We start from the raw sequence: 24,640 nt of genomic DNA, 5'->3' as shown, positions 1-24,640 counted from the left end.
AGTGGCTTGGTTTTGGGTCGTGCTGGAAAGGTCACCCCTGCAGAGCCTGCTAGACAGGATGCTCTCATGGTCTTATCCAAGCGGTCAAACGGGACGCCAGCACAGTTTTGTCTGAGCTGTCCCGGCTCCCCGCTTTCCTGTTGGGGACCCTGGCCCTGACACCCTCAGCATCCAATTGACTCCTGACATCTGGGGCTCCCTGATCTCCCAAAGCCTCCGCCCCCCTCCCCCGCCTCACCCTTCTCTCCGGGCCGGGCCTCAACGTCACGCCCTTGCCCGAGCGCTGGCCAGAGATGCTATGAGGTGGGGGCCCCTATGCCCAACTCTCCCCCCAATCTTTACGTCCTCGGCAACACCTGAGCAAACCGCACGAGTGTAGAGGAACACCCTGCGGTCCACCAAAACGGCCCAGCCTAGGACAACCCTCAGACCGTGCGCCAACATGGGAGCTATCCTGTCCCGCTGCGGATTTTGAGGTCACACTTTCATCTGACCTGCACAAGCGGAGCCAATGGCCAGCTGGCGGGTACCCCGGCATTTACAGACCAAGAAGCTGAGAAGGCCAGTCTCCCCGTAGTCTGAGAGAGCCAAGCTTTCCGTCCTAGAGCCTCAGGCGCCTCTTCCCACCCTAGAAGGGGCAAGGCTAGGTCCTACAGATCATCAAATCCACAACCTGACGCTGGATAGGCGATCTGTCCTGCATACTGAAAGGGACAAGCAGCATCCGTGCTGTTTGACTGCCAAACCCTCCTCTGGGAAAGAGCCGCCGTACTTCCCGGAAGTTGTGGAGAGGGGAGCTTCACAGGGTGCGGCGCGGTGGGGGGCAGGAATGTTAGTATCGTCCGTCACCCTCAGGGCTGCTGTCCTTGCAGCCACTTTAGCTGGGGATGGAGAAGAGCCTCGTGGGGCAAACGCTCACATCTCCCCACTCTACTGGCAGCGGACTCGGTCGTCTGCCAGCTTCCCCAGGCAGAGGCATCTCAGGAAAGCAGACGTCCGCTTGGGGGAAGACCACCCCAGTGGCTCACCTCACCGCCTCCTGGGTGTGGCGTTAGACAGCTGCTCTGTATGCTCCAGGTCTTTCCATGGACCTACGCACAGAAGGCTAAGGGATATCAGCCCCAGAGTCATCATGGGACAGAGAGCACACGGGTGAGTGGCCCGTCCCTTGCACTTACCAATCGTGCTACCCCCGCCCCTCCCCTCGGACTGTCTGCACTCTGGCGGACCCCAAACGAGGGCCCTAGGGAAACAGGGGCCTAGGGCTTCTGGGGGAGCATGGGTGCGTCAGTGTGTGAGTGTCAGGACATGTGAGTGAAGGAGCCTGTGGGGGAGGGGCCTGAGTGAGTGTGTGCCTGAGTGGGGGACCGAGTGGGCGTATGTCAGGGGATGTGGGTCAGTGAAGGAGTGTGGGTGGGGCGGTGAGTGAGAGTGAGTGTGGGTGTCAGTGTGTGGGAGTGCCTGAAAGAGTGTGTCCGTATGGGGGGTGAGTGATTGTGCCCCTGAGTGTGCATCTGTGCGTGTGTGTGTGTGTGTATGCGTGTCTTTCCCCACAGATTAGACGCTCGCCCTGGCTCCTGTGCCCGACTGAATGTGCCATCCTTCCTACCTTCCCACCTCACTCTGTCCCCTCTCCCAGCGTCCCGCCATCAGGCCTGACCCACACTCACTATCATCGTTGCTGCTTCTGAGAGGCTGACCGTGTCAGCAAGAGCCTGTGCGCATTCCTAGGCCCAGGAAGAGCTCCAGCGCCCGCTCAACTGAGTAATGAACCTTGGGTTCTCCCCCCGCCTCCCCCGTGGCGTTTGCAGTGGATGTGTCTGAGGTCACCCACCAGGGAGCATCCCTGGACGACTGACATCTCCATCCACTGAACCTGGGTCCTACACACATTGGCCCTGGCTCGTCGCTCCCTTTCCTTGAACGTCCTCATTTCTCCAGGGAAGAGATGAGCCCCAGGGAGCGGGCCTTGGTCTCATTTCCGCTCCCTGCCCGGCACCCCCGCACCTCCAGGGGAAGGACCTCTGCCCCCTGGGATGCAGTCCCCACGCATGTGTGACCTAGCCCTCTGGGCAAGCATACAGGCCGAGCCATTCCACGGGCCGGCAATGCCCAGGCAGAGAAGTCAAACACCCACATGAGGCCGATGTGCTCAGGCCCTCCCCCGACCCCCATCCCCAAAGGGGAGCGCGCACACCCGAGCGCCAGCGCACACGCGCGTGCACACACACAAAGCACACTTGAACTTGTTTATCAACTTTCAATGTTTTTCCAGGGCTCCTGGGGCCTCAATCTGCCCTATGTTTCGCCCCCGCACCAGTCTTCGGTTACTTCCTGCGCAGAGGAACTGGCCTGAGCATGTGAAGCTTCTGGACTGGCTTCGGTCAAGTGCGATGCTCCCTCATATTCATCTCAAATTCTTGATGCTCCCTGGGAGGGTCAGACACACCGAGACGCAGACAGACACACACGCACACAGGACGAGACCCGTGTGTACCTTCTCTGGGCCATAGGTAAGGTTGCTTCAGGGTTTGAAGGCCCTCCCTGGGAACGGCGGTCCCTCTCCCATGCCACTCCCTGCTGCTGACTGTGATCTCCTTACCTTTCCTCCACCCATGTATTCAACTAATCTGTGCACCCTGGCCAGTGCTTTCGGCGTGCCTGGGGGCGGGAGGAAAGGAGCTGCCTATGGAAATGAAGGGTTCAACGGTGGTGTCCAGACCAACACAGAAAGGTGACGGGGCGGCGGGGTGAGCCTTTGCGCCAGGATACCCACACGTCTCTGCCAAGCATGACGGGAGGCAACGTTGGTGGGCCTAAGTGTAAGGCGGTGCTAGGAGACCTGAGGTTGGGGCTCATGGCCCCGGAATGACAATTCCCCCAAGTGCAGCTGCCGAGCCGCCTTTGCCTCCCCAGCTCTGCTCATGGATGCTGCCTGGCCCCGCCGGCCTCAAGATTCCCCAGGCAGAAGCCGTTTGGCACTGCACTTGTCCAATCTCCCTCTCTGACGGTGATGCCCTTTTGACCCGGGGCCCCTGCGTTGGAGAGTTCCTCTGAGCCTCAGGGTCTCCATTGGTGGAGCCGAGGTTCCACACAGCCCCATGGCGCACATTTCGGCATCCACACCCTGGGTCCCTCACCTGTCCTCCTCTCGGTTCCCTCTCCTGGGGCCTTCTATCTCATGTAGTACTGCAGGGGGTTGGGCCACAGGTCGTCCATGATGATCTGGCAGGGGAAACGGGGCAGGGCTCAGAGGCCCATCCCAAGCAGCCGGGGAGCCCAGCAGGGTCCTTCCCGCTGTTTGTCACAGGGCCCCACCTCGGCTATCCTGCTAGAGCTGGCAAAGCTGGGGTCAGAGAACCAGTTGAAGAAGTTAAGACTGGTGTTGTGGTCCCTGCGACTGTAGGCCTCCTGTTCATAATCCTGGTGCCACTGGATGGGAGTGGAATGAGAAGGCCCGTACCCTGCCGGAAGACAAGGATGTGAGAAGGCACCGGGTAAAGAATCGGGTTCGACCCCCCTCCTGTCCCTGTGGCCGCCCATCCAGGCGGCGGCCTCTTACCAGCAGCGCTGAGGACATACTCCTTCACAACGACTTCATTCCGGAAGTAGGGGTTCTTGCGAAAGAAGAGCAGGATCTGGCGGCAATCACGGGGAAACCTGAGATCCTCCACCTGCCGGGTGGCAGAGTGGGGGAGACGGGGGTGAAATCTCTGTCCAGCAGAACCTCCCCGTCCTGACTTCAGAGATGGATCACTACGGCACGCTCCCCACTCCCGTCCCCCGCCCCGGTCTCAGTCTGCCACGCCAGACCTTCAAATCCGTCATGTAGCCAAGGAGGCCTTCATCTTCCTTACTGATCACGGCTGACATCTGGGGGTGGTTCACAAACTGCTGTGAGTCAAGGACCCTCCGAGGGCTGGAGATGAAAGAGCTACAACAACAGAGCAAGTCTGGACAGCGGCCGGGCACTGCCTCCCCTCTGCTTCCCCGGGTTGCATTCCCTCCCCACGGGCTGCGTCAAGGCCCGCTGGGTCCCCACACGGGATGCTGCAGATCTCGGCACTCACACAGGAAGCTGTGCATGCTCAGAGACCACCCCTCCCGCCCCACACCCCCCTCCCCAGCTCATCCTCCTGTGCTGACGGCCAGACACAACTAGCTCATCTCCGGACAAGCACACGTTCCTGCCTCAGGCTGAGCAGGTGGGCACTCACAGCCACTGGCCTGCTGCGTTACCCCGAGGGGAACCTGAGCTTTGCCTCCAGCTGTTTTGTGAGAAGAAGCCCTGCAGCGGCTCCTAATTCCTAATTCTGAGCTGGACCTCTGCTCCTACTCCCCCACTGGTCTTCCAGTGCCTCTTGCCACATCAAGAGCACTCTGAGGCCCACAGGCCCCACCCCACCCCCAGAACGAGGATGTTGAGGCTGTCGGGATCACCAGCGCATGAGCGTGGCCCCCACACCGCGGCGCGGCCGGGGGTGTGGCTGGGGTTGAGGGGGGTTCTCCAACCGATGTATTTGGATACTCAACGGCCCCCTCCCTTCAGTTCCTCTTGCTCTAGCCCGGCCACATCCGGGTTCCTCCATGACAGCGTCAAGGATACAGCCTTGGCCCAGAAGCCAGGGATGCCCCGGATAAGGGCGCTTCGGTGTTCCAGGTGACGCTGCCGCCTCCGACAATAGCTCAGTCTGAGCCGAGAGGAGGACCTGCTGGCTTGTTTATTCTCGGGCTCCAGCTCTGACTGCAAGGCCTCTAGAGCCTCGAGCGGGGACGGGATCGGACCCCGCCGCCCCTCTGGCTGTTCTTCCCCTTTCTGCTTCTCCTGCAGCTCCTGCGCCCCTTCTTCCTCCTTCTGGCCCTCCTCCCTCTGGTCCTCGTGCTCAGCCTCCTCCTCAGCCTCTTGAGCCTCCTCTCCCTCCTCAGGCTCCTCGCACTCCCCAGCCTCCTCTGCCTCAGCCACCTCCTCTCCAACATGCTCCTCCTTAGCCTCCTCCACCTCAGCCTCTTCCACAACAGCCTGCACCTCAGCCTGTTCCTCCCCCTCCTCTTGCTCAGCCTCCTCAGGCCCCTCCACCTCCTCCTCTTCCTCGGGCTTCTCCTCCTCCCTTGGCTCCTGCTCAGCCTCCTCAGCCTCCTCGTTCTCCGCATGCTCAGGCTCCCCCTCCTCCTCCCTGTCCACATCCTCCTCCTCCTCCCCCTGCTCCTGCTCAGCGACTACAGCCTCCTCCCCCTCCTCCTCGGACTCCTCAACCTCCCCAGCCTCGTCTTCCTCCTCCGTGTCAGCCTCGTCTACCTCCTCCGCGGCCTCCTCCGTGTCCTCCTCGTCCTCTCCGTCCTGCCCCTCCAACAAGGCCAGTTGCAGCACCAACCTTAGGTCACCCACCACTAGGACCAGCTCCACCACCAGGATGGCATCCTCTCTCTCCCATCGTTCCTCCCCTTCCCGCACAGCCTCGTCTGCCATCCCCACACCTAGGGCCTTCAGCGCCCCCGGCGCGCCCCGGGGGCCTCTAGCCCCGGGCACAGACACCTCGTGACCGGCCCCTTCCCCGACTGAGGCAGGTCCAGGATTCTGGGGACCGCCCCGCCTCCCCCGGACCCCGCCTCGCCACCCCCGGACCCTGCCTCGCTGGGGCAGCTGCGAGGGAAGGGCTGGAGGTGTGAGCGCAGGCCTCCGCAAGCGGCTCGGCAGGTGGGGCTCCGTCCGGCGCCCAGGGGCGGCGACCGATAACGGTCTCTTGCCGGATGCTTCCGGACTCTGGGACGCATGCGCACAAGGGCCTGGGGCCAGGTGTCCAAGGAGACGACGTCGACGGGGCACCCGTGCGGCCCTGGAGATATCGAGTCCCTGAGGCACGCCCAGGACGCGGGCCGGCCCCCGGGTCCCACCAGTCGCACGGTGGTGGGCGTGGCCGCCACCGGCCCCGCCCCTCGCCCCCTCGGGAGACAGCCTTCCAGCAAGGGAGACAGCCATCCAGCAAGGGAGCCCGCCAGTGCTCCTCCTCGGGGGGGGCCTCGGGCTCCCACCTGCACCGACCCCACCCCTCCCACCCCCACGCCGCCCCCCAACACCATCCGCACCCCACCACCCCGCCCACGCCCCTGCCGCGGCCTCGTCGGGCGCGCCTTCTGCCTGGATTTTCTACCAGCAATGCGAAGCTGTCCCTCGCCCTTCCCGAAGAGACTCCTCTGAGACTCGGGACACTGTGTGCACCACCGGGAAGCCTGGTCCAGTGTGCGTGGAAATGGTCAGCCCAGGCCCTGGAGGAGTCATCGTGCGATTCCAGGAGACAGAGGCCCCGAAACCGCCTGTCTGCTCGGCGGAAATGTGCGGCTACAGTTTGTCCCAGCGCATGCCCTTTGCTGGTCAGAAGACGAGCGACGAAGACCGCTCTGTCCACCGGTCTGCCTGTCCTTTCCTCACGCTCTCCTCTCCGTCCTCCTCTCTGACTTTGGCTTCCGGCGCTCTTTCTCTGACCCCTCTGGCCACACGGCCTCTGGAACCTAAAGGCTTCAGGAAGGAAGACGCAGATGAGTCTCGGAGCAGCTCCTTTCCCAGGAAATCAAAGCCATCTCCCCCTCTGGGACCGGCAGCCAGGCCGGTGACCCTCGAAAAGGTGCCAGGTTGAGGGCCCACACAAACACACGCTCACACGGTCACACAGGCACACAGTGTGTTTGGCATGGAGGACAGAGGGACGCATGCCTTTTCCTGGAGCCAAGAGCATACAGCAAAGGGGACCCAGTTGCCCGTCTATGAAGAGGAAGTCTGTACCAACCCTGTGGAGAGGACGGCAGAGGGATGCTGTCCGCCAGGTGGATGCTGTCTGCCCTTTCGGTGACCTCAGTGCCCACTCTTTGAAGGCCAGGCAGCAAGGGGCTGAGCACGGCACCCAGGCGACAGGCAGGACGAACGCCTGCACCACCAGCGACGGACTGTCTTCCGTTGCATTCTGCCAACTGCACAAATGCCCAGGGAAGGGGTTCCCGGCTCGTCTGGCCTGCAGAGGAGCATGCATCCTCCCTAGCCTTCCCCTCTCTGGGTCCGCCGGGTCAGACCGAGAGTGGAACATCAAGCCGGGCCATCACAACCCCAGAGCTGGCCCACAAATGTGGTGAGAGATGCCCAAGTGTGGTTTCGAGCCTGCAAAGTAGGCTTGGGGCCGTGGGTCCGGTGCCAATGGAAGCCTGTCTCCAGGCATCACCGACAAAAAGGGGCTTCTCACACAGCCCCCCTCCCCCTGTCTCACGCGGGAGAAGCGTGCACATATCTACAGGTACAGTGACCGACTGGGTCTCCATGCATTTCCACCAGAGTGGATTTCATATGCACACCCACGGTCTTTGGACCCTGGTTTTTATCTGTTCGCCCTTCATGTGGATGCTGTCCATGTCCACTCCCAGTCCCGGGTGACATTTGTGCAATGACAGACTTCTGGCATTGCCCTTGCCGGGGCGGGAAGGTGAGAGGAACCACACGACAAGAGGTGTGCGGCCCGGGAAGGAGACTGAAACCACTAGCTATTGCCCAAACCTGAAACCATCTGTGCAATCAGCACAGATGGGTGGTGTGCCTCACACCCGCCTGACAACTCCAACCCCTCCCTCCTTGCCTTGGCCCCTGTGTGTCTATGCATCGAGAGGTGAGACAGATTCCTGAAGAACCACAGAATGCACACGAGGCCTGTGTGTCCGGAGGGACATGGCTACCCTCGGCCTCTTGCCCCTTTCTCCATAATCCGCAGAGCTGGAAATCCTGCAATCCCTCTCCTTTTCTGACTGGGCCCTACACACGCACATATACACACGTGTGCCCATGCAAACGCTTGGACACAAAACACAGACGGATACCGTCTCGACACACAGGTGTGTGCCAGTGGCCGCTCACACTCACAATCACATGTGCCTGGAAACACACAGAGACAGGCACCACAGACACGAGCCCATGGAAACACACACACAGGACACACACCCACACACCCGGGCTTGACACAGCAGATAGAAGATGGCCGCACACACGCACACAAACACAAACCCATGCAGACAGGCACCACTCTCTCTCTCTCTCCCACAGACATACGTGCGCACACACACATGCACATAATCTGCGGCCCATAGGCATGCATGTGGCAGTACACGTCCACTCCCAGGCACAACTGTGCATGCACACACACTCAGATCACATAACACACAAACACACGTGTCCTGCACAGAGCCATGCACACTTGCTCGTGCAAACACACCCGCCTGCGCTCGCGAGCATATACACAACACTCAAAAAGGTCTCCAGCACAGCCATACATGCTTCGCCCGGCACTAGCACACAAACCCCCCTCCGCCCAAAAAGTCACACACACACACACGCACAACAAATGCACACGGTCTTAGGCACACATGCATTCACAACTGGCCCTCACGCAGACACATGTACACACACCTGCCCTCAGGATACCCACAGGTAACTGAAACACACGGTACGTGTCGCATAGGAATGTACACTGAGCCGCTCCAACACACACATATGCGCGTGCTCACGCACACGCACACACTCACGTGACACACATTCTCTGGTTCACAGCCATGTGCGGTGAGCTTCCCAATACACCCACACACTTTTGCACATGTAAGCCCACACCCACAACGTACACGAACGGTCTCCAGTACAGAATACACAATTGGCCCTGGAACAACACACACACACACACACACACACACACACACACAAAAAACACGGCCCGTACAGCACACAGACCCTCAAGGAACACACACAATCTTCAGTACACAGGCATACACCTCTGGTCCCTCACCCTCAAACACGCACACCCACACACGAGCTCGTGCCAAGACACATACATGCAACCCACAACACCCATACGTTTTTTCAGGACACAGGTGTGCTCACAGGACCTCCCAAATACACACACACCTCCTAATGCAACACACACACACCAACCACGCACACAATCTCCAACACACAGGCATGGACAGGTGGCTACAGATGTGTGCACACACACACACACACAATCACCAAAGGCCTGCAAACACAGAGACACACAACAGACACCCTCGCGCATGCAAGCACACATACACTCAACACTCACATGAAAGGTCTCTGGCACATGTCCATACATACGAAGCCCCGCAGAAAGTCACACACCGAGGTGCGCCTGAAAACACACATACACGCAATACACCCATGGCCTAGCCCAGACAGCCAGGCAGGTTTCTGCTCGCATGCTCACACACATTCACATGCACTGGGAAACAAACACAACACACACATGGTCCCCGCACACAGGCATGCACACTTGGCCACACAAACAGACCACCGCACGTGGGCAAAGACACAGTCAGGAAACACACACCCACCACATTTGATCTCTAGTACACAGGCATGCACACTTGCCAGGAACACACACGGCCCTGCACATGACACACACACACACCCAACACTGGGAAGCACACACTTTAACCGGCACACAGGCACTCACCCATCGCCACACACATACACACATACACACGCATGCAAACACGCACACAAATGAAATACGACCACACATGGTGTCTGCACACAGCTATGTGCACATGGTCACCGCCCACACACACCCGTCCATGTGCAAACACACACTCAGGCAACACCCACCAACTCACAAGGTCTGTGGCACTCAAGCATGCACACTTGGACACACACATCAACACATACGTCGGCATGCAAACACACACACACAACACATAAATACTCAGGGTCCCTACACACTCTTACACACACAGGGCCTCGCAAACACACATACCCGTGCACCTGCAAACACACCCCCGATACACACACCAAGACTCATGGTCTCCGGTCCACAGGCATGCACGCTTGCCACACACACATGTGTGCATGCAAACACATACACACTGCACAAACATACACAATCCCCGGCAAAGAGGCCTGCTCAGCTGACTGCACATGCCAGCACACACACACACACACACACTTGCACGTGAGCACACACACAACCGAACGCAGATCTCCCTCACACACAGCCCACTCACAAACCCACAGTGCCCACCAGTCACACCTGCCTTCCCTCGCACGTCCTTGGAACTGCCCCCTGTGGGCGGGTGGTGAAGCGCAGGAGGGCATGTGTCCACAGGGATCGCCAGGGACGGCCTCCTCCTTAGTCTTCCCGGGACACATGGGTTTTGCAGTGCTCCTGACCGGACGCATGCTTGGGACGCATCACAGCAGTGCGGGGCCCACTTCCAGGAGCAAGGGTACTGGGCCAAGTTCCCCAAGCGGTGTCAACGCGGCGGTACCGGGAGCCACCAGGCCACGAGGGCCCTGCACTCCAGGACCCTTCCCCGCCTGTGTGACCTGCCCTGAAGTATCAGACACTAGTGAACAGAGGTCGGCCTTTTCTGCCCTCCTCTTGAGCCTGCCTCGGATGTCCTCATGCCATGCCCTGGCCTGCCCTGTGCCCATGCTGAACATCACCGCCACATAGGCAATTCCACACGTCGGGGGTTAGAGGGTCTCACGAGGCAGATAGCCTCCTCGCCCTGTCCTGGCTCCAAGGACAAACCCACACACAGACGCAAAGCCCTTCTTAACTTATGTCTGTCGCCATCTGTTCAGATACGTGCTGGATACTCTCCAGAGCTGCCACACGTGATCCTTTCCCCCCTTTCTGTCCTGTGCAGGCAAAGCATCACCTAACTCATCCACCCATCGTTCACAGTGGTGAATATCTCCTTGACATCTTCTGGTTGGTCAGACTATGATCTCTGTGTGGTCCACGTCCACACGGCTTCCGTGACCTGGGCGCACGCGCGCGCGCGCACACACACACACACGTTAAAGATTCGTGAAATTGCATAATGCCAAGGATAGCCAAGGCGGGATGAGGGTGTCCTCTGTCCTCGTGAGATCCTGTTCCTCCTCACCTAGAGACTCAGGAGCCTCCAGCCCATGGCCCAGTGCCATTCCCAAGAATGGCCATGAGGCCGTGGGAAGCCACGGGGGGGTCCGGAACATGGAGGGAAGTGGGGGAATTTCGGCAAGGAGCGGGCCGGGAAAAGGAGCTCCAATCGAAAAGACTGGCAGAACATCCCCAACTGAACGAGAGGCCGGGGTCCTGAGAAAGGGGCTGATGCGCACAGGTGTCAGTTCAGAATAACGGGGTGGAGAAACCTTGCTTCTCCCGAGTGACCTGGGACGTTCCGGCTGCCAGCCTAGGGGCCTGAAATTGCCCGAAAGGACGCACCCACGTGGATTTGTGCTGAGTTCCCCTAGGTTCACTTCTCACCCTGCTACCCGCTCCCTGGGTGAGCTGGGGCCCAGTCTCCTCTGAGCCTCAGTTTCCCCACCACTAATCTGCCTGTCCCACGGCAACTTCCACACACACAAGTCAGGACCCAGCAGCCCTGGCTTCTCACCGACAGGCACTCCTCGCAGTTCATTCCCTTCGGACGCCTTCCTAACTCGGGTAGTACAGCAGAGGATTGGGCCACAGGTCTTCGATTATGACCTGGTAGTCGAAACAGGCCAGCTGAGCACAGGCCCTGGACCCCGTTCCAAGCAGCTGGGGCTGGGGCATCACCCCGGCTGACGAAGGCCGCCAGGGGCCCCACCTCGGCGATCCTGTTAGACCCTGGGCCGCTGGGGTCACACAACCAGTTGAAGAAGTTAAGGCTGGCGGTGTCGTGCCTGCGGCAGGCAGATCCACGTTCATAGTCCCAAAAACACTGGACAGGTGTGGAACGACACGCCCTATATCCTGCAGGAAGGGAAAATTTAGGAGAGGCTCTCCACGGCCTAGGACCCACGCCCTCTCGCCTTCTCTCCGTCTCAAACTCCCAGCCCGTCTCCCTCCTGGGCCTGGTCCGCCCCACGCACCTCCCCTCCGGTTCCCAAGTGCTCCCCCCTGCCCGCCCCCAGCATCCTCGAAGCTCAAGCCCACTCCCACCGTCATTGCTAAGGCTATACACCTTAACGTTCACTTTGTTCTGGTAGTAGGGGTTGCTCCCAAAGGAAAACATCAACCTGAAGCGGTATTTGGGATGGCCCAGTACCTTCACCTGCCCCGCCGAAGAAAGAGGACGGGAAGGGGGAACGTGTCTTCTAGGTGCCCCGAGCTGTTCGCCTGGCTACGGCACTGAACCACTTTGCCCGGCCCCCTCCTGCTCAAACCTCACGGCCACCGGGCCTCCCCCAGCCTCCGTCTCCCAGGACTGATCTCCAAATTGGTCATGGAGCTGAGCATGTCTCTGTCCTGGTCACCCGTCACGGCTGATATCTTGGGGTGTTTCAGGATCAGCCTTGGGTCAAGGATCCTCGCCGGCACGTGCTACGGAAAGAGAGGCAGGAGCCACCCGGACCTTCCCGGCTGAGAGCAAGCGACCGAAGTTGCAAAAGTGCGGAAACGCCAAGGACTGCCGCCCTCCCAAGCTCGTCAGCTCCTGCCCTTTCTACCCACCTGCTCCACCCTGGGGAGTCCCTTGGGTTCCAACACCTCTGAGGCTGCCTGCCCCCGACAGGGCAAGGCCGAGGGCCTGACTGCGCTGTTTTCCCAAGTCCCCCTGGCCTGTGCGTGTGGCCTGCGGGCAGTCACTGCTTTGGACGGCTGGATGTGCTCCGTCCCACTGTCACGGCCGGGATTGCTTGTGTGTTTGCCTGAAGCCCCGTGACTTTGAGGGGCCTCCTGTGCCCAGGAGGGGGCCGCTCGGGTCACCTGGAGCACGGCTGCGCACCCACGGCCCAAAGGGTGGTCCTGGCAGAGTCAGCGAGTGAGGGAGGGAAAGCGGTAGGTGGGGGCAGGGGGAAAGCAAAAGAGAGAGAGGGACAGAGAGCCCACACCGGGAGGAAGGGACACAGAGGGAGGGCAGAGAGGACAGGGGGAGAGGGCGGGCGAGGACACAGAGGGGGAGAGACAGGCAGGGAGGAAAGTTGCGGGTAGGCGCCTGGGCCTGGGGCCTCGGCCGGGCTGTGTGGGGCCTGTGGAGATAGAGTTTGCGGCACCCCGGCAGCGCCGTGTCTGGGTTCCCGCGGTCGGCCGAAGCGAGGCGGCCAGCTGACTGCCTGGCAACCCGAGGGCGGACGAAATTGTGGGTCTTCCCTGAACTCTTTGGAAAACCACGCAGGCTCTGAAGGACAGGGAAGGTGCGAGGGCAGCCTCTCCGTCTGCCCCATGTACCCAGCAAACGTTTCCTTCCAATATCTGCTCTGAGCCAAGCGGGCTTTGTGCTACACTACTTGTCGAAGCGTGTTGACCCGTGTTCCCTGAACCCCGCAAGGCTGTTGGGAGTGTGCTGCAGCCCCAAAGCTTCCGCCCGCAGCTTCTGCACAGACAGGGTCTGGACAGGGCGCAGCCCCAGCGTTCTCACCCCCGCCGCGCCCCGCCTTCCTCTGCTGTGCATTGTAGGGATCCTGGGCCCACTCCCACCCGGGAAGGGGGCGAAGAGCCCTTCCCCCCAGCGCTCATGGCCCTGGCGGTGGCTCTGCTGCTGCCCTCCTCGCGGTGATCCTCCACAGCAGCCAAGCCCCACCAGCCGGAGGAAGGATACGGCCTGGGATGCCCTGGATATGATGGCCCTCCGGCGAGCCAGGTGAGTACTTCACGTCTGATTCATCCTGCGCTTGGGCCGCAAGTAGGCCCCGGGAGCTTGGGCATCCACAGAGCTCAGCGCTAACTGAACATCCTCCAGCGCGGCCAGTGGGGCCCCCGGCTCGATCGGCACCCAGCACTGGCCCTTCCTGCCGCAGCTCCTGCAGCTTCTCGTCCTGCTCTGCTTGTGCCACCTCCTCGTCTTCCACGGCCACGACCCCCACCGCCGCCAAGATATCCTCCCCCACGACCACCAAATCCTCCCCGGGCCGGCCTCGCCTCTGCGCTGCCGGTTCTCAGCCTCCCGCACAGCCTCTGCCGCCATGCCCCCCGCACCCAGGGCCTCTGGCACCCCTGCCTCACTCCAGGCACCTGCCTCCCCACGGGCCCCCTCCTCCCCCCGACCCCCTCAGCGGCAGCGGACTAAGCTGGTCCAGGGATGCCGGGGCAGCCCCGGCAGCCCCGGCAGCCCCGGACCCCGCCTCGCTCTCCCTGGGGCCCTAGACCGAACCACCGCAGCCACGGAGGGAAGGAGCTGGAGGGGCGAGCACGCGGCTCCCACAAGCGGCCGGCAGGTGGAGATCTGGCGCCCACGGCTGGAGGCCCGTACCTAGCAGAGGCCTCGGGCCTGGGGAACGCATGCGCACAAAGCCTTGGGGACCGGTGGCGTCTGGGTGGCGGGGCGAATATGGCCTTGGCGGGAAGGAACCCCGGCCTCACGCCCAGGACGCTCACTGGCCCCGGGAACCCACCAGATGCACGGCGGTGGGCGTGGCAGCACCTGGCCCCGCCCCTCGCCCCCGTGGGAGCCGGTGCGCAAGAGCATCTGCTCAGCTTTGGCGTCCGTGACGGGTCCCTGCCCCTTTTCTTCACTCACACCTCCCAGGCCATTCCCGGGAAGTCCCTGCTATCACAAACCTTGTGTTCACCTTCTCATCAGTTCCCCTGGGAACACGCTACTGGCACCGGGGAATTCAAACCCAGCGGCTCAATAGGGTGACTGCCCGCCGCCCGGAAACCTCACCCGGCCCCTTCTTAGTCACGCCGGGGCGAAGCCCTGAAGTCATCAGACGGTGCTCCAACCACCGCCACATGGCTGTCCACACGGCACTCCCCCGTTTCCCCGACCGGTGCGCGAGGGAGTCAGGAGGACGCCCAGCAGGCTCCCGAACGCAGGGACCTCCCCGCCCCAACGGCCTGCCTCTCCTACAAAGAGAGGAACCACACACAGATATTTGGCCTGAAATTAACAAGGAGCCAATGTCCGAGGTCACCTCTGTGCTTACACAACCACCGGCACAGCCCCGGTGAGGTCCGCGATTGGGACTCGGTGGCATGCTAATGGGCCGCCCACGTAGCCTAAAGAGTAACTCTGGGTGTGTTCTTTCGTTAAAGCCACTGGTAGTTCTCGCTCCTATCACTTTCCTCTGCCGGGCCCTTCATCTTTGCTTTCTCCCTCCTTGTCTGACTTCTGCGCTCCCTTTCCCTGTGTCTGCCTTCCCGCCTCACCCTAACTGCCAGGGATGTCCGAGCTCCAGCATAATGGTCCACAGAGCCTGCTTTAAATCGCCCTGCTGAGGAGCTGTGGCTGTCTTGGCTGCCCCAGCTCTGCTGCAAGGTCTTCCTTGGTCTGTCTCTCACTCAGTGGAGTGCCACCCAGGGAGGAGATGGCAAAGTGAGTACTTGCAGCACAACCTGCCCTTTCTCCGGTACTCAGCATGTCCTTGGTGACAGTCCCACACCTCATGCCGGTCCGCTGCAGGGAGGCATTCTGGAATGTGTACGATGCACGATGCATGAGGGTGGAGGAAGGCCCAGTGGGTGATGGCAAGGCTAAGGGTGTTGGTGTTGCACCGTGGGAGGGCCTCCCGAACATAAGAGAAATGGGTCGGCCCGCCCGTGGCAGGAGGGGGTATTTGACCGGAAAGAGGCCGGAGGAGCCCCCTTGGGGTGAAGTGCCCGGTTCTGGGCGGTAGCGCGTCACCGTTTCAAACTCTACTTGTCGACGCAAACGGGCAACCCTGCACGGATAACAACGCAGAGCAGCGTGGAGAAGGAGAGGAGGAGAGAGGGTGGGCCCAGGGAGAGGAACAGGGAGTGAGAGGAGGGGGTGCGAGGGAGAGAGGAGGGCAGAGGAGGAGGGAGGCATGGGGACAGGGAGGGAGGGGGGGGAGAGAGGGAGGAAGCGAGGACGGCCGGAGGCAGGGAGGGAGGCTGAATTCTGTACACTGCAAAGCCTACAGCCTGAAAGGAAACATTCCTCCCTGGACGTCAAGAGGAGATCTGAAGGCACCTGTGGACCTGCAGACAGATCCCACGAGGTCATGCGGGGTGAGATGGAGAGGCAAAGCCCCAAAGAAATGAAGTGAAGGCTTCTCAGAGGTCTGCGGGAAACCCTCATGCCCACCACCGGCAGGCACGAGTCGGGAACGCCAGAGACAGGTGGGAGGGAGTTAGTCACGCAGCAGTTGCACGAAGACCTAAGGTGACAGGGCTTTGCGCATTGGCCCACAATGCTCACTCTGCACATCCAAGGAGCCCGGTGCGCTCCTAGCGGAAGGCACGCTCCCAAAAGATGCCCAGGCCAGTGGACCAGCGAGGCAGAGACATGGCTCTTGGCAGCCTACAGAGTTGGGACTGACCGATCACACACCAGGGAGCCTCAGGGAGAGGAAGAGCCAGCTTCCCCTACGGATGCACGGAGGCCAGAAGGCGGTGCGTGATACGTTCGACAGGTTCAGAGATAAACTACTGTAACGTGCAGGCGATGTTTGGCACGAATGACCCAGAAAATGTTCACAAGACAAAAGGAGAAGGAGTGGAAGGATGAGCCCGAGGGTCTGGAGGGGTGGGGATGGGATGGAGGTGGGAGGCGGGCTCTATGCTAAGGAGAGTCCGGCCTGCCGAAAAGAAGCGCGTCCGTATGTCCATTAAGTCAAGCTGCTGGCCTGAAATAAGGCACCCCGTAGAGTACATGCATAACAAACACCAGAGCAGGATTTGAGTATGGAAGTACTCTGGGCTGCCTATCTGGCCCCAAAGACAAATCCGTCCAAGCAGGCATCCGTCTGCATTCCTCAGCTGAGCACGCACAGAGCTGTATCTTGTATGCTGTTTGATGCCCTTCCGTGGAGTCATGACAGACAGCCGGGAGCAGGCCCCTCGCGCCTTACGCCAACCAAGTCCGTGTTACTGGCCGACCTGGGTCCCCCCCGGCTAAGGTGTTTGCTGCAGTGTGAGAGGGGAGAGCACCGAAAAGGTGCGTTCAACGTAGATGCGGTAAAGCACTGTGCTAAAGTGAAAGAAGCCAGCCCCAGAAGGGGGCCTACTGGATGGAACCACCCATGAATGCGGAAGCTGAAAGTTAAGTCCGAGGTGTGCAAGCAACCAGAGGGGAAAGTTGAGGTTACGTGGTGAACAGGGTGGGGGAGGGCTGTGGGGAGGGCACAAGGGGGAGGTGTCGGCCCGAGGGTATGAAGACTCAGGTCGGCCAGGCGCAGGAGTTCTGCAGACCCAAGGTGCCCGAGGCCTGCAGGAAACCGTACTTGGCTGTGTCCCTAGCGTGTGGATAAGCCAAGCGTTTGCAGAGAGATTTCAGAACGAAGGGGGCAGGAAGGACCCCGTGGACGTGACGGACACCCACACGTCCCTGACGCGACCCTGCGTACCTCCCTCACTCACACTGCAACTCAAACTTCTCCTAGGCCGAGCAGAGCTCCATCCTGCGGTGTCAAAGATGTCAGTGTTCACATGTACCTAAAACATGAATGAGACACCAGAGGAGGAAGTAACGGAGGCATTGAGGATGGGAAATGTCGCGGGGTACGCAGAAACCAAGTAGTGCATCAGCGGACGCCAATCTGCCCTGGTCAGTAAAGAGGGTAGGCAGCAACCCGCTCAATGTGCACAACAGCAGAACGTTCTGCCTTTGAAAAGCTGCCCAAGTCTATGCTCCGTGCAAGAGACTGACCTTTTAGGCCCGAGGCCAGAGAGCAGTTGGAAGAGGGAGGACGGAGTAAGAAGAGTGACCTTACGCCCTAAGCGAGGCCACTCTGATCCCTGCCGCTCGCTGACTGGTGGTTCGGTGCGTGGCTGCTCATCTGTACTGAAGGAGGTGTCACAGCGCCCAATACGGTACGGGCAGCAAAGGACTACACAGGGCTCACCAGTGATTAGTAAAGCACCACCCCCACCCCCACCCCTCCTGCCCGTTTTGAGGAGGCCAGGATTCCGATCCCGAAATGGAAGGAACGGGGTCCAATCCACAGGCAGACAGACTCAGAGACAGGAACTCTCACAACAGACCCAAGTCAGGTCAACAGCCCGGCAGCTGGAGCAAAGCAGCGAGACTCGCAAAGCCCAAGGCACTTATGGGGGCGCAGGTGTGCCCGTCCGGGGCTCAGGCGCGGATGCGAGAACCGAGACATGACGGCACAGGCAGAGCCAGGCCAAGACACACCAAGGCAAGGCACGCTCAGGAAGACACAGAAACACGGGCAAAGTGGGACGCCCGCGATCCACCCTTTACGCAGAGAAGAACTCGAAGACCCAGAGAGGCCAGGGACTGAAGCACGTGGTTCAGAACCATGGAGCCAGAACGCTCATGAATTCCTGAGGTGGTCCTCTCCGATCAGACTGCACTCTGGGTTACAGGAGTTTTGTTCCCTTAGTGCCTGGGGTCTTGGCCGCGCTGCTTCGAGGAAGGAAGAGGTAGACCAGACGAAGAGCACCGGGCAGCAGGGAAAGTTTATTGAGCCAGAGTACAAAAGTCCCTGAGAAGGCTGCTGGGTTCCCGTTCAGACTTAGGGTTTCTTATAAGCTCTTTCCAGGACCTTGAGTGTGGACCGCCTGTGGATTTGTTGCCAAAGTGTTGCCAATCAGGGCTTGCCCGTCTACCGTGATGATGGGTCTTGTGGGCCGACATCTCGAGACTAAGTGCCTCAGCTCGTGACAGCGACGGATGTGTCATGGTTAGTGGCTTGGTTTTGGGTCGTGCTGGAAAGGTCACCCCTGCAGAGCCTGCTAGACAGGATGCTCTCATGGTCTTATCCAAGCGGTCAAACGGGACGCCAGCACAGTTTTGTCTGAGCTGTCCCGGCTCCCCGCTTTCCTGTTGGGGACCCTGGCCCTGACGCCCTCAGCATCCAATGGACTCCTGACATCTGGGGCTCCCTGATCTCCCAAAGCCTCCGCCCCCCACCCCCGCCTCACCCTTCTCTCCGGGCCGGGCCTCAACGTCACGCCGTTGCCCGAGCGCTGGCCAGAGATGCTAAGAGGTGGGGGCCCCTATGCCCAACTCTCCCCCCAATCTTTACGTCCTCGGCAACACCCGAGCAAACCGCACAAGTGTAGAGGAACACCCTGCGGTCCACCAAAACGGCCCAGCCTAGGACAACCCTCAGACCGTGCGCCAACATGGGAGCTATCCTGGTCCCGCTGTGGATTTTGAGGTCACACTTTCATCTGACCTGCACAAGCGGAGCCCATGGCCAGCTGGCGGGTACCCCGGCATTTACAGACCAAGAAGCTGAGAAGGCCAGTCTCCCCGTAGTCTGAGAGAGCCAAGCCTTCCGTCCTAGAGCCTCAGGCGCCTCTTCCCACCCTGGAAGGGGCAAGGCAAGGTCCTACAGATCATCAAATCCACAACCTGACGCTGGATAGGCGATCTGTCCTGCATACTGAAAGGGACAAGCAGCATCCGTGCTGTTTGACTGCCAAACCCTCCTCTGGGAAAGAGCCGCCGTACTTCCCGGAATTTGTGGAGAGGGGAGCTTCACGGTGCGGCGCGGTGCGGGGCAGGAATGTTAGTATCGTCTGTCACCCTCAGGGCTGCTGTCCTTGCAACCACTTTAGCTGGGGATGGAGAAGAGCCTCGTGGGGCAAACGCTCACATCTCCCCACTCTACTGGCAGCGGACTCGGTCGTCTGCCAGCTTCCCCAGGCAGAGGCATCTCAGGAAAGCAGACGTCCGCTTGGGGGAAGACCACCCCAGTGGCTCACCTCACCGCCTCCTGGGTGTGGCGTTAGACAGCTGCTCTGTGTGCTCCAGGTCTTTCCATGGACCTACGCACAGAAGGCTAAGGGATATCAGCCCCAGAGTCATCATGGGACAGAGAGCACACGGGTGAGTGGCCCGTCCCTTGCACTTACCAATCGTGCTACCCCCGCCCCTCCCCTCGGACTGTCTGCACTCTGGCGGACCCCAAACGAGGGCCCTAGGGAAACAGGGGCCTAGGGCTTCTGGGGGAGCATGGGTGCGTCAGTGTGTGAGTGTCAGGACATGTGAGTGAAGGAGCCTGTGGGGGAGGGGCCTGAGTGAGTGTGTGCCTGAGTGAGGGACCGAGTGGGCGTATGTCAGGGGATGTGGGTCAGTGAAGGAGTGTGGGTGGGGCGGTGAGTGAGAGTGAGTGTGGGTGTCAGTGTGTGGGAGTGCCTGAAAGAGTGTGTCCGTATGGGGGGTGAGTGATTGTGCCCCTGAGTGTGCATCTGTGCGTGTGTGTGTGTGTGTGTATGCGTGTCTTTCCCCACAGATTAGACGCTCGCCCTGGCTCCTGTGCCCGACTGAATGTGCCATCCTTCCTACCTTCCCACCTCACTCTGTCCCCTCTCCCAGCGTCCCGCCATCAGGCCTGACCCACACTCACTATCATCGTTGCTGCTTCTGAGAGGCTGACCGTGTCAGCAAGAGCCTGTGTGCATTCCTAGGCCCAGGAAGAGCTCCAGCGCCCGCTCAACTGAGTAATGAACCTTGGGTTCTCCCCCCGCCTCCCCCGTGGCGTTTGCAGTGGATGTGTCTGAGGTCACCCACCAGGGAGCATCCCTGGACGACTGACATCTCCATCCACTGAACCTGGGTCCTACACACATTGGCCCTGGCTCGTCGCTCCCTTTCCTTGAACGTCCTCATTTCTCCAGGGAAGAGATGAGCCCCAGGGAGCGGGCCTTGGTCTCATTTCCGCTCCCTGCCCAGCACCCCCGCACCTCCAGGGGAAGGACCTCTGCCCCCTGGGATGCAGTCCCCACGCATGTGTGACCTAGCCCTCTGGGCAAGCATACAGGCCGAGCCATTCCACGGGCCGGCAATGCCCAGGCAGAGAAGTCAAACACCCACATGAGGCCGATGTGCTCAGGCCCTCCCCCGACCCCATCCCCAAAGGGGAGCGCGCACACCCGAGCGCCAGCGCACACGCGCGTGCACACACACAAAGCACACTTGAACTTGTTTATCAACTTTCAATGTTTTTCCAGGGCTCCTGGGGCCTCAATCTGCCCTATGTTTCGCCCCCGCACCAGTCTTCGGTTACTTCCTGCGCAGAGGAACTGGCCTGAGCATGTGAAGCTTCTGGACTGGCTTCGGTCAAGTGCGATGCTCCCTCATATTCATCTCAAATTCTTGATGCTCCCTGGGAGGGTCAGACACACCGAGACGCAGACAGACACACACGCACACAGGACGAGACCCGTGTGTACCTTCTCTGGGCCATAGGTAAGGTTGCTTCAGGGTTTGAAGGCCCTCCCTGGGAACGGCGGTCCCTCTCCCATGCCACTCCCTGCTGCTGACTGTGATCTCCTTACCTTTCCTCCACCCATGTATTCAACTAATCTGTGCACCCTGGCCAGTGCTTTCGGCGTGCCTGGGGGCGGGAGGAAAGGAGCTGCCTATGGAAATGAAGGGTTCAACGGTGGTGTCCAGACCAACACAGAAAGGTGACGGGGCGGCGGGGTGAGCCTTTGCGCCAGGATACCCACACGTCTCTGCCAAGCATGACGGGAGGCAACGTTGGTGGGCCTAAGTGTAAGGCGGTGCTAGGAGACCTGAGGTTGGGGCTCATGGCCCCGGAATGACAATTCCCCCAAGTGCAGCTGCCGAGCCGCCTTTGCCTCCCCAGCTCTGCTCATGGATGCTGCCTGGCCCCGCCGGCCTCAAGATTCCCCAGGCAGAAGCCGTTTGGCACTGCACTTGTCCAATCTCCCTCTCTGACGGTGATGCCCTTTTGACCCGGGGCCCCTGCGTTGGAGAGTTCCTCTGAGCCTCAGGGTCTCCATTGGTGGAGCCGAGGTTCCACACAGCCCCATGGCGCACATTTCGGCATCCACACCCTGGGTCCCTCACCTGTCCTCCTCTCGGTTCCCTCTCCTGGGGCCTTCTATCTCATGTAGTACTGCAGGGGGTTGGGCCACAGGTCGTCCATGATGATCTGGCAGGGGAAACGGGGCAGGGCTCAGAGGCCCATCCCAAGCAGCCGGGGAGCCCAGCAGGGTCCTTCCCGCTGTTTGTCACAGGGCCCCACCTCGGCTATCCTGCTAGAGCTGGCAAAGCTGGGGTCAGAGAACCAGTTGAAGAAGTTAAGACTGGTGTTGTGGTCCCTGCGACTGTAGGCCTCCTGTTCATAATCCTGGTGCCACTGGATGGGAGTGGAATGAGAAGGCCCGTACCCTGCCGGAAGACAAGGATGTGAGAAGGCACCGGGTAAAGAATCGGGTTCGACCCCCCTCCTGTCCCTGTGGCCGCCCATCCAGGCGGCGGCCTCTTACCAGCAGCGCTGAGGACATACTCCTTCACAACGACTTCATTCCGGAAGTAGGGGTTCTTGCGAAAGAAGAGCAGGATCTGGCGGCAATCACGGGGAAACCTGAGATCCTCCACCTGCCGGGTGGCAGAGTGGGGGAGACGGGGGTGAAATCTCTGTCCAGCAGAACCTCCCCGTCCTGACTTCAGAGATGGATCACTACGGCACGCTCCCCACTCCCGTCCCCCGCCCCGGTCTCAGTCTGCCACGCCAGACCTTCAAATCCGTCATGTAGCCAAGGAGGCCTTCATCTTCCTTACTGATCACGGCTGACATCTGGGGGTGGTTCACAAACTGCTGTGAGTCAAGGACCCTCCGAGGGCTGGAGATGAAAGAGCTACAACAACAGAGCAAGTCTGGACAGCGGCCGGGCACTGCCTCCCCTCTGCTTCCCCGGGTTGCATTCCCTCCCCACGGGCTGCGTCAAGGCCCGCTGGGTCCCCACACGGGATGCTGCAGATCTCGGCACTCACACAGGAAGCTGTGCATGCTCAGAGACCACCCCTCCCGCCCCACACCCCCCTCCCCAGCTCATCCTCCTGTGCTGACGGCCAGACACAACTAGCTCATCTCCGGACAAGCACACGTTCCTGCCTCAGGCTGAGCAGGTGGGCACTCACAGCCACTGGCCTGCTGCGTTACCCCGAGGGGAACCTGAGCTTTGCCTCCAGCTGTTTTGTGAGAAGAAGCCCTGCAGCGGCTCCTAATTCCTAATTCTGAGCTGGACCTCTGCTCCTACTCCCCCACTGGTCTTCCAGTGCCTCTTGCCACATCAAGAGCACTCTGAGGCCCACAGGCCCCACCCCACCCCCAGAACGAGGATGTTGAGGCTGTCGGGATCACCAGGGCATGAGCGTGGCCCCCACACCGCGGCGCGGCCGGGGGTGTGGCTGGGGTTGAGGGGGGTTCTCCAACCGATGTATTTGGATACTCAACGGCCCCCTCCCTTCAGTTCCTCTTGCTCTAGCCCGGCCACATCCGGGTTCCTCCATGACAGCGTCAAGGATACAGCCTTGGCCCAGAAGCCAGGGATGCCCCGGATAAGGGCGCTTCGGTGTTCCAGGTGACGCTGCCGCCTCCGACAATAGCTCAGTCTGAGCCGAGAGGAGGACCTGCTGGCTTGTTTATTCTCGGGCTCCAGCTCTGACTGCAAGGCCTCTAGAGCCTCGAGCGGGGACGGGATCGGACCCCGCCGCCCCTCTGGCTGTTCTTCCCCTTTCTGCTTCTCCTGCAGCTCCTGCGCCCCTTCTTCCTCCTTCTGGCCCTCCTCCCTCTGGTCCTCGTGCTCAGCCTCCTCCTCAGCCTCTTGAGCCTCCTCTCCCTCCTCAGGCTCCTCGCACTCCCCAGCCTCCTCTGCCTCAGCCACCTCCTCTCCAACATGCTCCTCCTTAGCCTCCTCCACCTCAGCCTCTTCCACAACAGCCTGCACCTCAGCCTGTTCCTCCCCCTCCTCTTGCTCAGCCTCCTCAGGCCCCTCCACCTCCTCCTCTTCCTCGGGCTTCTCCTCCTCCCTTGGCTCCTGCTCAGCCTCCTCAGCCTCCTCGTTCTCCGCATGCTCAGGCTCCCCCTCCTCCTCCCTGTCCACATCCTCCTCCTCCTCCCCCTGCTCCTGCTCAGCGACTACAGCCTCCTCCCCCTCCTCCTCGGACTCCTCAACCTCCCCAGCCTCGTCTTCCTCCTCCGTGTCAGCCTCGTCTACCTCCTCCGCGGCCTCCTCCGTGTCCTCCTCGTCCTCTCCGTCCTGCCCCTCCAACAAGGCCAGTTGCAGCACCAACCTTAGGTCACCCACCACTAGGACCAGCTCCACCACCAGGATGGCATCCTCTCTCTCCCATCGTTCCTCCCCTTCCCGCACAGCCTCGTCTGCCATCCCCACACCTAGGGCCTTCAGCGCCCCCGGCGCGCACCGGGGGCCTCTAGCCCCGGGCACAGACACCTCGTGATCGGCCCCTTCCCCGACTGAGGCAGGTCCAGGATTCTGGGGACCGCCCCGCCTCCCCCGAAGCCCGCCTCGCCACCCCCGGACCCTGCCTCGCTGGGGCAGCTGCGAGGGAAGGGCTGAAGGTGTGAGCGCAGGCCTCCGCAAGCGGCTCGGCAGGTGGGGCTCCGTCCGGCGCCCAGGGGCGGCGACCGATAACGGTCTCTTGCCGGATGCTTCCGGACTCTGGGACGCATGCGCACAAGGGCCTGGGGCCAGGTGTCCAAGGAGACGACGTCGACGGGGCACCCGTGCGGCCCTGGAGATATCGAGTCCCTGAGGCACGCCCAGGACGCGGGCCGGCCCCCGGGTCCCACCAGTCGCACGGTGGTGGGCGTGGCCGCCACCGGCCCCGCCCCTCGCCCCCTCGGGAGACAGCCTTCCAGCAAGGGAGACAGCCATCCAGCAAGGGAGCCCGCCAGTGCTCCTCCTCGGGGGGGGCCTCGGGCTCCCAAGTGCACCGACCCCACCCCTCCCACCCCCACGCCGCCCCCCAACAC

At 61.1% G+C, this 24,640-nt stretch overlaps 2 protein-coding genes across 2 annotated transcripts; both read right to left on the bottom strand.

The window, feature by feature from the left end:
• Nucleotides 1–3,174: 3,174 nt before the first annotated feature.
• Nucleotides 3,175–5,772, bottom strand: LOC148161647 (testis-specific Y-encoded protein 3-like). The gene is made up of 6 exons (XM_088020677.1): nucleotides 5,542–5,772; nucleotides 4,607–4,762; nucleotides 3,814–3,891; nucleotides 3,563–3,674; nucleotides 3,319–3,464; nucleotides 3,175–3,225 (listed from the first exon to the last, which is right to left on the bottom strand). Exons 1-6 carry the CDS (start codon nucleotides 5,770–5,772, stop codon nucleotides 3,175–3,177), a joined length of 774 nt encoding a protein of 257 aa, XP_087876803.1.
• A 15,967-nt stretch (nucleotides 5,773–21,739) lies between these two features.
• Nucleotides 21,740–24,337, bottom strand: LOC148161646 (testis-specific Y-encoded protein 3-like). Its single transcript, XM_088020676.1, has 6 exons — nucleotides 24,070–24,337; nucleotides 23,172–23,362; nucleotides 22,379–22,456; nucleotides 22,128–22,239; nucleotides 21,884–22,029; nucleotides 21,740–21,790 (listed from the first exon to the last, which is right to left on the bottom strand). Exons 1-6 carry the CDS (start codon nucleotides 24,335–24,337, stop codon nucleotides 21,740–21,742), a joined length of 846 nt encoding a protein of 281 aa, XP_087876802.1.
• Nucleotides 24,338–24,640: the final 303 nt, after the last annotated feature.

The sequence above is a fragment of the Eumetopias jubatus genome, unplaced genomic scaffold, assembly GCF_037043125.1.
Source record: "Eumetopias jubatus isolate StellerSeaLion01/CBP00866 unplaced genomic scaffold, mEumJub1_p1.0 scaffold_105, whole genome shotgun sequence".
NCBI lineage: Eukaryota > Metazoa > Chordata > Mammalia > Carnivora > Otariidae > Eumetopias > Eumetopias jubatus.
Note: the sequence above shows the minus strand (reverse complement) of the source record. Positions and strands in the feature narration are given on the sequence as shown.

Bases quoted from the DNA above. Each gene is read 5' to 3' on its own strand.
- LOC148161647 (XM_088020677.1), bottom strand. From the start codon at position 5,772: ATGCGTCCCAGAGTCCGGAAGCATCCGGCAAGAGACCGTTATCGGTCG. The intron at 4,763-5,541 runs GTCACGAGGTGT...TCCCCGCTCGAG, and splicing joins CTCAGTCGGGGAAGGGGCCG to GCTCTAGAGGCCTTGCAGTC. The intron at 3,226-3,318 runs GTGGGGCCCTGT...TTCCCCTGCCAG, and splicing joins GCTCTAGCAGGATAGCCGAG to ATCATCATGGACGACCTGTG.
- LOC148161646 (XM_088020676.1), bottom strand. From the start codon at position 24,337: ATGCGTCCCAGAGTCCGGAAGCATCCGGCAAGAGACCGTTATCGGTCG. The intron at 22,240-22,378 runs GTCTGGCGTGGC...GCCACCCGGCAG, and splicing joins GCTACATGACGGATTTGAAG to GTGGAGGATCTCAGGTTTCC. The intron at 22,030-22,127 runs GTAAGAGGCCGC...GTCTTCCGGCAG, and splicing joins GTATGTCCTCAGCGCTGCTG to GGTACGGGCCTTCTCATTCC.